Genomic DNA, 12249 nt, shown 5'->3' with positions numbered 1-12249 from the left:
AGAAGTGGCAAAAGTGGGCATCTTTTTCTTGCTCCTGATCTAAGGAAAAAAAATTTCAGTCTTTCACTACTGAGTATGACATCCATTGTGGGTTTTTCAAATACGGTCTTTATTATGTTTCCTTCTAGCTCTAGATTGTTGAGTGTCTTTATCATGAAAGGATGTTGAATTTTGTCGAATGCTTTCTTGCCCCAATGGAGTTGATGTTGTGGTTTTCTTCGTTCTGTAAATGTGATGCATTACACTGATCAATTTTCATATGCTGAACCATCCCTGCATTCCAGGAATAAATCCCACTTGGTCACAGTGTTTAATCCTTTTAACATACTGTTAAATTCTGTTTGTTATCCTATTTTGTTGAGGATATTTAAATCCATATTCATCACAGATATTGGTCTGTAGTTTTCTTGTAGCGTCTCTGTCTAGCTTTGGAATCAGAGTAATGATTGCCACACATGGAGTGGGTTCAGAAGTGTTTCTTCCTTTTCAATTTCTTGGAAGAATTTCAGAGGAACTGGTATTACTTCTTTTGTAAATGTTCAGTAGAATTCGCCATTGAAGCAATCTGGTCTTGGGCTTTTTGGGGGACTGAAGTTTTGATTACTGATTAAATTTCCTTTAGTTATAGGGCTGTTCAGATTTTCCATTTCTTTATGATTAAATCTTGGTAGGTTGTGAACATAAATGATTTTAACTATGACCTTTTCTGTTTAAAATTAAGATATCAAAGGCTAGTATCTCACAATAAAACACAGAGAAAGACTTAAGCAAGGTCGTAGCAGAAATATGAAAAAAATAAAATACTACTAAAAATGTTTTTGGAAACAGCTGGATTTGATAATATTAGGAAAAAGTAGTCGAGAAGTCACAGTATAGAATTTATCATTTATATTTTTATATGAAAGTAGAGAAATAATCACATTATAGAGTAGATTAAAAAAGCAAGCTACAGAAAAATGTATATAATATAAACACATTTGTTTACAAAAAAACACCTGTGATTTAGGTGATCATTTTCTAAAATAATGTAAATAAATTCATACCTATTTAGCCCTTCACCCACAGGTGGTTTTTGGTTATCATCTAAATAGACAATAACTTCTTTCCTTCGGATATGCACAATATCATCCAAATTAAGATTTGTCAAATTCACATCTCCTTCAAAATAGATTGAACCATAACCTACAAGTCAGAGCAAATAGTTAAAACCCATCCTATATAGAGAGCAAAAACCTACATTATACTTCTAGTGATTAATCAGAAGAAGCAAGCTACTTTAAACATTAATATTTTCAATCATGTAGCAATACTCACAATGGGGTATTTCATCCATAATATGTATGAGGGTGACATCAAATACATTATCTGGTTTAACATTTGCATTTTTACAGCACTTATATTGTCCTCAAAACAGCCTTCTTAAGTCTCTTCCCAAATATCTATACTGCTGTATAGAAACAACCTGTAACACCTGGCCTGCAGTATGAGTTAAAATACCTGAGCCCTTTTTTGAATATGATACAGCAAGATGAGATTTTTTTCCCCAAGAAAATTGTAATAGAAAGTTGAAGCTAAATATTACCCCTCTGTTGTCAACTATTCGATTTTCTTAGTATTTCTTGCTGTTTACAATATTTTCTTTAATTGTAGAAAATTGTAATGAGCCAAAGAGTTACCAAAGAATATTATAACGTTTGTGTCTTGGATTTTTAATTTTGTTACTTGTTCGCTATCCAGGCCAAGGTGGGTCCAAATGTAGGGAGAAAAAAGGATTATTACTTAAATATAAAAATAAGGTACATGTCTCTGGCTTATACACTACTAACTCTTAAACTCACACTCACCTTTACGACCAATAGTGAAGTCAGAGACAACACACTCTCCTTTTTCATTAGTAATTTTAGCAAGGTCGTCCATAGATGGAATAGTATAATAACCAACCTTAGTAAGAACAATGCCTATGAGCAAAGAAACAGAAAATACATTAATTGTGAATGTCTTTAGGTAAGAAATTAGCAGTAATATTTTACTTTCCTTTTAAAAAATTTTCTACAAAATGAGTAACTTAAAAAATTACCTGAATAATCAGTATGTAAATTATTATATAAGAAGAAAATATATAGGAATAAAGCATTTTTCCAAACTTATTTCTTAAGAAATACTACTCCTAGGAAAAACCATTAAAAAAAAAAAAAAAAAGTTCATGGACGTGGTTCCACAGTGTTGTGGTTAGCACGTCTGCTTTACATGCAGAAGGTCCTAGGTTCGTGCCCCAGTGGAGCCACAGTCTATGGTCTATGGTCATGCCACCCTGAACATGCCCGATGTCTGATCTCGGAAGCAAAGCAGGGTCGGACCTGGTTAGTACTTGGATGAGAGACCACCTAGGAAGACCAGGTGCTATAGGCATAAATAATAATAATTAAAAAAAAAAAAAACCCAAAAGGCTTCATGGTCAAGTAAATGTGAGAAACATGCACATGGCAGCACATTGCAGGCTCTTAAAACTTGCAAAATAATGAAGTCTTTTTAACTTTATTTAATCCAGTGTTTTCCAAACTTAACTACAGAACCTTCTTTTCACTGACATCCATTAATACACTATACCATGAAAGGCATTCCATAGAATGCATTCTAGGAAAGGCTTACTTAATCATTTTTTTTTTCTTTTATTTTACACACGAGGATACCAAAAGCCAGGGTGGAAAGAACCTGCCTTGGTTTACAAGTAATTCAGTGGTAAGTGGATCTAAAACTCCAAACACAGTACTTTTTATTTTATAGTCTACTGTCTTCCATACACCTCTTATATCTTTCAAATTTACACCCCCAAATAGAGGGCTAAAATCAAGATGAAAAATCCTATATGGGAAAATCTCACAGACAAATGGAAACTTAAAGATCTATATAATTAATTTTTTTAAAGTATCAACTATGTAGATTTCTGAAGAATTCAAAGAAAATAGAACACTGGTATGCGTGTTCTAATCACTATTTTTCCCATTTATATGTAGAGGTCAGGCTAATTTGCTGAGAAAAAAAAAACGAAGGTGAATATCATTAAACTCCAGACTCCAGCAATGCCCACTTATACTTAACTTGTTTCCGGCAAGATTTAGAGAGTTGTTAGTATCTTTGGGAATAAAATTTTTAATTGAGAAGTGGTAAACAAGGTCAATGAAAAAACTAGGAAAAAAAATCTCAACTAGATATTTGGAAAAAAGATACAATAACATAATGAGTTCATGTAGATATATACAGATGAGTACATATTCTTGAGAGTCTTAATGTGAAAGTAGAAAGTTTTTTCTTTAGTGCACCAAGTAACCAGAAGATATATATGAAGGCAGTAAGATGAGATATAAAAACTTCAAGGATAACTGTAAAGCAACCCAAATGTTCACTAACAGAGAATAGATTAACAAAATGTGGTATATTTATATAATAGAATACTATTGAGCACTAAAAATAAATAAATAAATAAAAACATAAAAAAAAATGAAGTGTTCATATACACATCATGGATGCAGTCTCATAAAAATTAAAGTTAAAAAGAGTGTGTATAGGATGATTCCATTTATATAAAAGAGGTTTCAAATGACCGGTAAGAGATTACTCATGTGTGAATCTTAACCTGACCTGCTGGATGCATATGGTAAGTACTATTTTCTACTTCTTCTCGGTCATCCTGCAATGACTCCTCATGAAAAGAGGTCTCTTCACTGCTTCCTTCCAGCCCATTCCGCAAGGCAGCACGCATGTTTAATGCAACAATGGTATCATCCACACTGCTGCTGCTGTTGTGTTTATTTCCAGCACTCTCAGGGGTTTGAGGAATGGGTTTGGCAATAGGGTTAGTATAAAAACGTGACACAAGAGAATCATCATCTCCATCCTGCTGATGATTCTCATCAACGGGTTTGCTCAGGAAACTGAATCTGAAAAGGGAAAATAGAAACAGTATCTTAGCCTCTTGTAGTAGTAGTTAACAATGTTAACAGTTACTCCTTAATGAGCCTTTACTAAGTGTCTGGCTGGCACTGTTCTAGGTGATTAAATGAATATTAAAAATTAATTTAATACTTACAGTAATCCTGTAACATAGGTTACTATCATTCACTCTATTTTATAGAAAAGAAAACTGAGACACAGAAAATAGAGTAACTTGCCCTAGGTCACAAAGTTCTAAGTGCTAGAGGTAGGCTTTTAACCCTGGAAATATGGCTGTAGATTCTAAACCTTTAATAGATCTATTTTCATAACTAAATGAATCTGAGCATCAAATATTTAGTTAAAAAAAATTAAAGGATGCTCCACTACGTTGAGGTCAAATAACCAGTTGTGAGTTTCAAGTTAAAAACTTAAAAATTTTTAAAATTCTTAATATTATAATAAGCAAGGTATTAGAAAATGCTTAATGAAAAATCAAACTAGAATTTTATTCAAAGAGAAAAAGAAACAAGAAACAGGAGTGCAAAGATGCAAATATAAGAATATTAAATAATCTAAATGTCCTCCAAAAGAGAACTTGATTATCTTACATTTACAAATAGCTATAGAACCATTAAAAAAAAAGGAGGACATTTGATATATTCATATTGATATGAAAGGGCATTTATAATAAAATAAATGGAATTGAGTAGGAAATAAGTAGGTCATTCATGCATAACCTCTATAATATATACCTATAAGAATATATAAATAAATTTCTAAAGTGTAAGAATATGTACTTTCACTTCCTGCTTTATATTTTACATACTTCTGTAGTTTTTTTTTTTTTTTTGGTTTGGTTACAGTGACTACATATCACTTTAATAATTATTACAAACAAAATATCCCTTATTGTAAGGGCGTGTCAAATGCATTCTAACCCTGTCCAAAATGACATAATGAATACCAAAATAGTTTTGCAGAACTGAATCAGAAGACCTCCAATAATTTCAAGCTCTAAAATACTCAAAAAGTAAAAATATGACTTAATTTATAGGTGCTCACATACTGTAATACTTCTGCGCAACATTTGCCAAGCTTCATAAAATTCATAGCTCAGAATTTTTTCAAAAGAGACTCGGTTTACCTCTCTCCATTTTCTGGATAGTCAGATGGGGAAGCTAGATCTTCTGAATCACGATTAACAGGAGAGAAGAGATTGCTATTATTAAGGTTTTTCAAAACCAACTTCTTAATGCTCTTTCTATAAAAAGAGATCAAATAGAAAAAAAAAAGAACTCAGGCATAGGTACATCACAGACATGATCTTAAAAATGAGTCAAAAAAGCACTCATTCAATTCTTATGTGTCTAAAAATGGCCATAAGATTCAACTCACAAACTCTTCCAATAAATACATAACCAAAACATAAGGTCTCAAATACACTGCTCTCTGGTGCTTGGAAGAATAAAGCTAAATGCATTTCAAAACAAAGTGGGAATTCCTCTTGAAAATATTATTCATGTTTCTCTGGCTTCTGAGCACTTTATCCACATACTTAGTTCACTCACACTCTATATCTTATATTTCAATTATTTTCCTACATGTCTTTTCTCTCTTTAAACATTTTCTTTTTTCTTTGGCAGTCAGGATTATAACTGTCTCCCCACACTGCTCTGAAGAAAGTAGGCGAAAAGGTACTTGTTGACTCAGTGAAGAAGATTTTTACAATAACAAGAAAGAAATAGAAGTAAAAAAACCTCTGATGTCCAATGATGCAAATGATGACAAATATCTAAAAAGTTCAGGTTTGTGTACAGCAGGTTTACTTCACACAAGAACCTCTATAGTATACAAGCTTCAAGTAGAAGAACCACTGAATCAACCTCCACTTAAATTTACAAGATTAACAAATGTGCTCCATTCCTTCTTTAAAAATAAACTATAAGTAGCAGATCATTTTCATATATTTATTTTTAATCTCAACAACTGAGTTATATGATAATAAATATCAGTAATATTTGTTCCAAGCCTGTGTTTGCCAGTTATACTCTTTATAGTAATGATGTTATTAAATAAGCCAATGAAACAGGCACTTGAAGAATTGTTATTTCCATGAAAATTAAACGATGAGACCTGCCCTCCTACTGATGGTAAACTAGGTAATGCAGACTAATCCTGCTAAGAAGGATAACTAGAAAAGTTGGAGTCCTTCGTAGGCATCGAGAACCAACAAGCTGTAAAAGTCTCTACCCCTAGAGTTAAGAGAAAACTAAAGTAAAAAGCACAGTCACAAGTTCAGCTTTGACTCACCTCAATAAGCAACTCTTAAAAAAACAACAACAACAAATTTTCTCTGAAGATCAATGCCATCATCTTTGAACTCTAATCATTGTCATGAACAGTTTGAAATATAGTAACTGACATAAAATAATTTTTAAAAAAGACACAAAAGGAGACAAGCTATATCTTCCAAGAAGATAAATGGCCCATAAGGACATGATTGGATATTCAACATCATTAGTCATAAAAGAAATACAAAGTAAAAGCATGAGATACCACTTCACATCCACTAGGATGGCTATTATAAACAAACAAAACAAAATAAGGACTGACAAAGATATGGAGAAAAATGAACCGTTGTGCATTGCTGGTGGGAAGGTAAAATGGTGCAGCTGCTAACACTGTGGAAGTTCCTCAAAAATATAGAAATAATCTAAATATCCATCAATAGATGGATAAACAAAATGTGGTCTATCCATACATGTTAAAAACTAGAAGCCTATTAATCAAAATATTTTTATGTCAACTATGGTTATCCTCAGGAATGATCAGGTCACTTTTATTCTTCTTTGTGATGCTCTATAGTTTTCAAATTAAAAGAAAAATAACTGCATAGCATTAGTACATTTAAGTAAATAATTATATTATTTTATATTTAGTTTACATTAATACTTTATACTTAATTTATAGTAACAAAAATAAACTCACTTGGGCATGAATGCTCCATTGGCTAAGGATGGTTCATCATCATCCAGCCCATCAAAGAGATGTGACTTGGCTGTGCCTGTTGTTTGTAAAGCCTTTGGTCGGACTCTGGTGGCAGGACGAGGTGTCAGTTTATAATGAGTGGGTGTAGTGAGAGCTTTCTGGGCTGCAGGATTTGTTGGTTTCAATCTCTGAAAAATAAAATCATCAAGGAAAGGTCTAGTTTAACTCAAATGTATGGTTTTAGCCTTAAAAATCAGAAGACCATAGTGCATATCTCATCTTTTCCACGGACCTCTTAAACAAGGATGACACCTAATGTTGGATGTATGTGTGAATGCTAATGGAACTTTTATTTCTCAATAACTGATTTTTACTCATCTCTTCAGCCCCATTTCAACTGCTTGTCTAACTTGTTCTAAAATGTAATTGAGATACTTCATTTGAAGTACTTTGTAACTCAAAATATATTAACATAATATTAATACACCTTGTGCATTTCTTTACCTTACAGAAGAGAATATAGTCTGCAGTAGTTTTGTTTTCTGAAACAAAGATGACAGTATCTATATTCATTTTAAGAAAACATTATCAAAAAATTCTAAGCCAAATTATTATTCAATTAACCAAAAATTTTATGCTTCAAGAAAAACTGAGACACAGCTATGAATTAATGTTCAACTTCTGTGCAATCCAAATCACTATGAGAAAACAGGTTGTACTTATCCATCATTTAGTAAACACTGGTAATTACCATGAATCAAACATTAAGTACTAGGAATAAAAATAAAATTACTTTCTCTAATTTTTGAGGAAATTAACAAGTTAGTGGAGGAGACACACAATAAATTAGTTAAGACTCCAGGCTGATTTTGATGGCATTTTACTATGTTTCTATAGCATCTTCAGGATGTTATACATTTGTATTCTGAAATAGTATACACTGGATTATATAATCACTTGAACAACAATATCTAACATATAAAAATTGTCGCAATTTAGGCTTCTCTTCCCAATGCACTATTTTACACCTCAGGAACAATGAATCTTTCCAGATCTCTTTGTGATCTTTCACAATCTGTGCCTTTGCTTGGAATGTCTTGACTTAGATCTACCAACTTTTACATACATACACAAGAATTAAATGTTACCTCTTCTGAAAAGCCTTATCGAACTCACTCAACAATCTATGCTCTTCCCTCTATTACGTTTTAATTTTTTAAGATAAAATTCACCATTTTAATGCATATAATTCAGTGGTTTTTATTATATTTACAGCCATTATCACTACCTAGTTCCAGAACATTTCCAACACTCCAAAAAGAAACCCTGTTCTTCCAATACTTCTTATCCCTTAGCAAACATGAATCTACTTTCTGTCTCTATGGATTTGCCTATTCTAGACATTTTATATAAATGGAATCATTAGGCCTTTTGTGTCGCATTACATCTTTCACCTAGCATCATGTTTTTGAGGTTCATCCATGTGATAGCATGTATTATGGCTGCATGATATTCCATTGTATAAACAACATTTTGTTTATCCATTCATCAGCTGATAGGCTCTTTTCTCTATTATTGCATATACTACCTTGAGCTACAATAAATTTAAACACTTACAGGTCTAATCTTCCTAACTAGATAATAAGCTCTTAGAGAATAAGTTCTTGTGTATTTGCATTATGTATCCTCAGTGTTGAACAGAGACTAGCACGTAGACACCTAAAATTATATTGCACAAAGAACATAATTTTCATGTAATCACAACTTATATTTACACAGCATCTTAAAAAACATTTTAAATTTATATTTTGCTTCTCATTATATATAGTTACAGGGTTAATTTAAGAACTAGGTAAGGAATAAACGAGATGATATAAATGACTAAATCCTAATTTCTGTATACTGAACGAATTACTCATTAAACTCTCAACAATGAACAGTATTACTATTTCCATTTTACAGATGAGGAAACAGATTCAGAGAGTCAGAAAGACATGCCCAGTGTCTCCAGACTGCACGCAATAAAACAAGGATTAAACAAACCAAAGACTATGCTTTTAATGCCATGCCACAGTGAGCAAAAGATCATTTCTTTGCCACTAGAGCATAAAAGATTAAGACAAAGCTATGTAGAAAACAGAAGAAAAGATTTTGATTTGCCACTTAGGAGCATTATGATTTTAGGAGAATCAGCCTCTCTGAGCCTTCGTTTGCTTGACTATGAAATAAGATTAATAATATCTGCCTTATTTCAGGGTTGTTGAAGTCTCAGCCCTCACCTGAGTCCAGTGCTCATTTCACTGTTTGTCATACTGCCTTCTACTAGCAAAAATAATTTACTCCCCCAACCTGGTGAAAAGCATAAACGTGTGTCACAAAAACTTAATTACACCTAAGTTTCTTTAGCCTATATATGTAAGAAATTACATTCTACACATTTAATTTCCCCTTTTCTGAGAATAAATTTTATAGAGCATCCTTAAATTTACCTCTTCTTTCTTTTTAGGGTCTGACATGGGATTCCGAAAGAGAGGAGAGTCTCCAAAAGGTGAGTATGTTAGACTGTTGATGTGCTGTTGGAGAACAGCCTGCTGGGCAGCAGAGGCATTCGGATCTGTCAAAGCTTTTTAGAAAAAGAAAAAGCACCATGTCAGTTCAAGGATTCAGTGCATTTATACCAAGAGAACTCAAAACTCTTTTTGGAGATGTGGTCTTCAAAATGTTCAGACTCACTCAATGGTGGGAAGCAGAAAAGCAAACTGTGAATAAATCTACAATCAAATTAATGGGTCAAAGATATGAAGAGGCATTTCATAAGAAACAACATAAATAAAATTTTACTTAGGTCTTTATTGTTACTAATAAAGAAATGTAAATTAAAACAACCTTGAAGAAATATTTTATATCTATCTCATCTATCAGTGGCATAGCTGTATAAAGAGTTATAGTCTTCGACTTCTAAAAACACTACAAATTGGTTTCCTCTGTCTAAAAATACCAATGACAGTACATAGAGCAAGTACTGTTTTTGTTTTTTAACCTAACAACTTTAATCATGGAAATTTAACCCAAGGACTTCATTAAACTATAAATAAAATAATGTTTGTAAGTATTCACACTTACATGTAAAAGCCAAGACTTGGAAACAACCTATGTCCAACATTAAGTTGTAAAAATCATGATACATCAACATGGTGGGTTAAGTAGTTATTAAAAATAATGACAATGTGTTTCAATGTAGAAATAAAGTATCTTTGATTTAATTTAATAAGTAAAAATTCCATAATTAAAAATATTATACATATTAAGAATAGAGAAGGAGGCAGAATAAAAAAATAAAAATGGCTGTTAAGGAATCCTTATACATTTATTATTTACATTTAACACTCATTACATTGAAGTAAAAATTGAAAGAAAAAAAGATCACCCAATTAGTCTTATTTTCTTTCAAAGTGTAAGAACAAAGATATCATCAGTCACAGAGAATTTAGGGTATACACAAGAAACAATGATCTACAACTGTACACAGTAAAAAGAAAAAAAAACCAAAAACCCCATACTTTCTACACTGGACCTTGACTGATAAAGAAACGTCTTTGCAAGGTAACTTAAATATTTCCAAAAATACTGATAAAAAATCAAATCACACTTAAGTCATTTTAGAAATATACTTTTTTCCTTTATAAATGTTTAAGGGTAAAGCCAAAATACAATTAAGATAATATACATGAAAGGATTGCCATAAACGAAACATTCTGACGTTTTTAAAAAACACAGAGTGGCAACAACAACAACAAGAAACCAAGAACAGACAGCTAAAGCTAAATTTATTACAAAGGGGTAGTCCACCTTAGTCAAATTAAGCTTTCTTAAAATCAGATGTATTCATTAAATACTAAAACACTGTATGTTGATGCTTATGTGAGAGTGCAAATGTGCTCAGGATTGTGAAAACCAGAGATGTCAATTTAAAGATCATATAGCAAATCATCTGTATTCAAAAAGTTCCTAAACCCATTTTAAGATTATAAGCAACAAAAAAATATAGAAAAATATCTTTTGGTACACAGTGCCACACAATAACAGTACAGTGTTATTCTGTGAACTATTTGAGGAGACTCAAGAAAACTCAGATCTTTTTAAAGAACTCTAATATTCACTGATTAGTTTGTTACCTAATTATCCATTAGAAATTATCCATTAGAAAAAGCCGACCCACACCAGCTGATCCCATCCTTTAACAAGTATAGGTAACCAACTCCACCTAGGTTTCCTCAAAAGAATAAAAACTTCCTTTAACAAATCCAAATATAATCTAAAAAGTGTGAGGATATTTTTAAATTTTTATGTTTATATACGAAATCTTATGTTAACTGCATTTCTTAAAAATACAGAAAGAAGAGCTGATATGTTGGCAAAAATAAGGTAAGAGAACAAGCAAGCATAAGCATTAGTTAAGCTACCACTGGTGTTATATTCAAGTCTGGTCACAATAATTGAAAACACACTGAATAACTACATCATAACCAAATAATTAAAGGAATAAGAAAATGTATAAAAAATCAAGTCTTCTGAAAACAGAAGAAACTGATACTTTATCTGGAAGACTGATCAATGGGGTGTGACAAAGAAACTGCAACAGACTGGTTTTGCTTAGCTTTAGGAGGTAAAAATAGAACCACTAGTGGAAATACTATGGAGGCAGGTTTTGGTTTCTGAACAATCTGAACAAAACAATAGACTAGACTGATCTGTACAAAAGCCACCCTAACTGAGGTTTTTAAGACAAGCAAGGGACTCCTACAATATGAGGGGACTCCCATAAACTCTGAAGCACCTTCCAACTAAGATTCTGCGATGCAAACACATCTGTAAATTTTAAGAGTCAATACAACTGCTTTTAAATGGGCAATAGTTACATTAATGCATGCAAATGTAGTATTAAATTCTTTGGTCAGGAATTTTTAATTGGCTTTTAAAACAATGGGATTATTATAAACCATTATGAAAGCTATCCAAGTAAAAATGGCAAGTTACAATATTGATGCTACCTCCGTCTATTGAAAACAATCACAGAGACAAGAAATAAAAATGGAAATATTATTTTTAATGACAAAGCTGATTCTAATGTTCACAAAGAGATCAATTAGAATTCTAACTCACTTCCACTTCCTACAAAGACGTAATTAAAATCTATGGTTAAAAAATATTAATATATATATATATATATAACCCACAATGACAAAGAATGAGAATGTAGCAAGAGAAGAGATGAGAAAATATTAAAAAATTCCAGGGAAAAGAAGTGGACATGGGAGTGACAAAGCA

The 12249-nt window shown here is 32.0% G+C and overlaps 1 protein-coding gene and 1 pseudogene across 7 annotated transcripts in view; one reads left to right on the top strand and one right to left on the bottom strand.

Annotated features, from left to right (window-relative positions):
• The window catches only part of NUP98 (nucleoporin 98 and 96 precursor), an 81804-nt gene that overhangs the window by 32855 nt on the left and 36700 nt on the right, over positions 1-12249 (bottom strand). For all 7 annotated transcript variants that reach the window (XM_039847914.1, XM_039847913.1, XM_039847917.1 and 4 more), the window contains 6 exons: positions 9411-9544; positions 6922-7109; positions 5078-5194; positions 3640-3938; positions 1845-1958; positions 1044-1182 (listed from right to left, as the gene is read on the bottom strand). In XM_039847914.1, the coding sequence (XP_039703848.1) occupies positions 1044-1182; positions 1845-1958; positions 3640-3938; positions 5078-5194; positions 6922-7109; positions 9411-9544 (991 nt within the window). The remainder of the gene's footprint in view (positions 1-1043; positions 1183-1844; positions 1959-3639; positions 3939-5077; positions 5195-6921; positions 7110-9410; positions 9545-12249) is intronic.
• LOC120590627 (uncharacterized) lies at positions 2294-2409 on the top strand (annotated as a pseudogene).

This window comes from Pteropus medius, unplaced genomic scaffold (genome assembly GCF_902729225.1).
Source record: "Pteropus medius unplaced genomic scaffold, Ma_sr-lr_union100, whole genome shotgun sequence".
NCBI classification, from domain to species: domain Eukaryota; kingdom Metazoa; phylum Chordata; class Mammalia; order Chiroptera; family Pteropodidae; genus Pteropus; species Pteropus medius.
The sequence above is the reverse complement of the archived record's forward strand: the minus strand, read 5'-3'. Positions and strand labels throughout refer to the sequence as shown.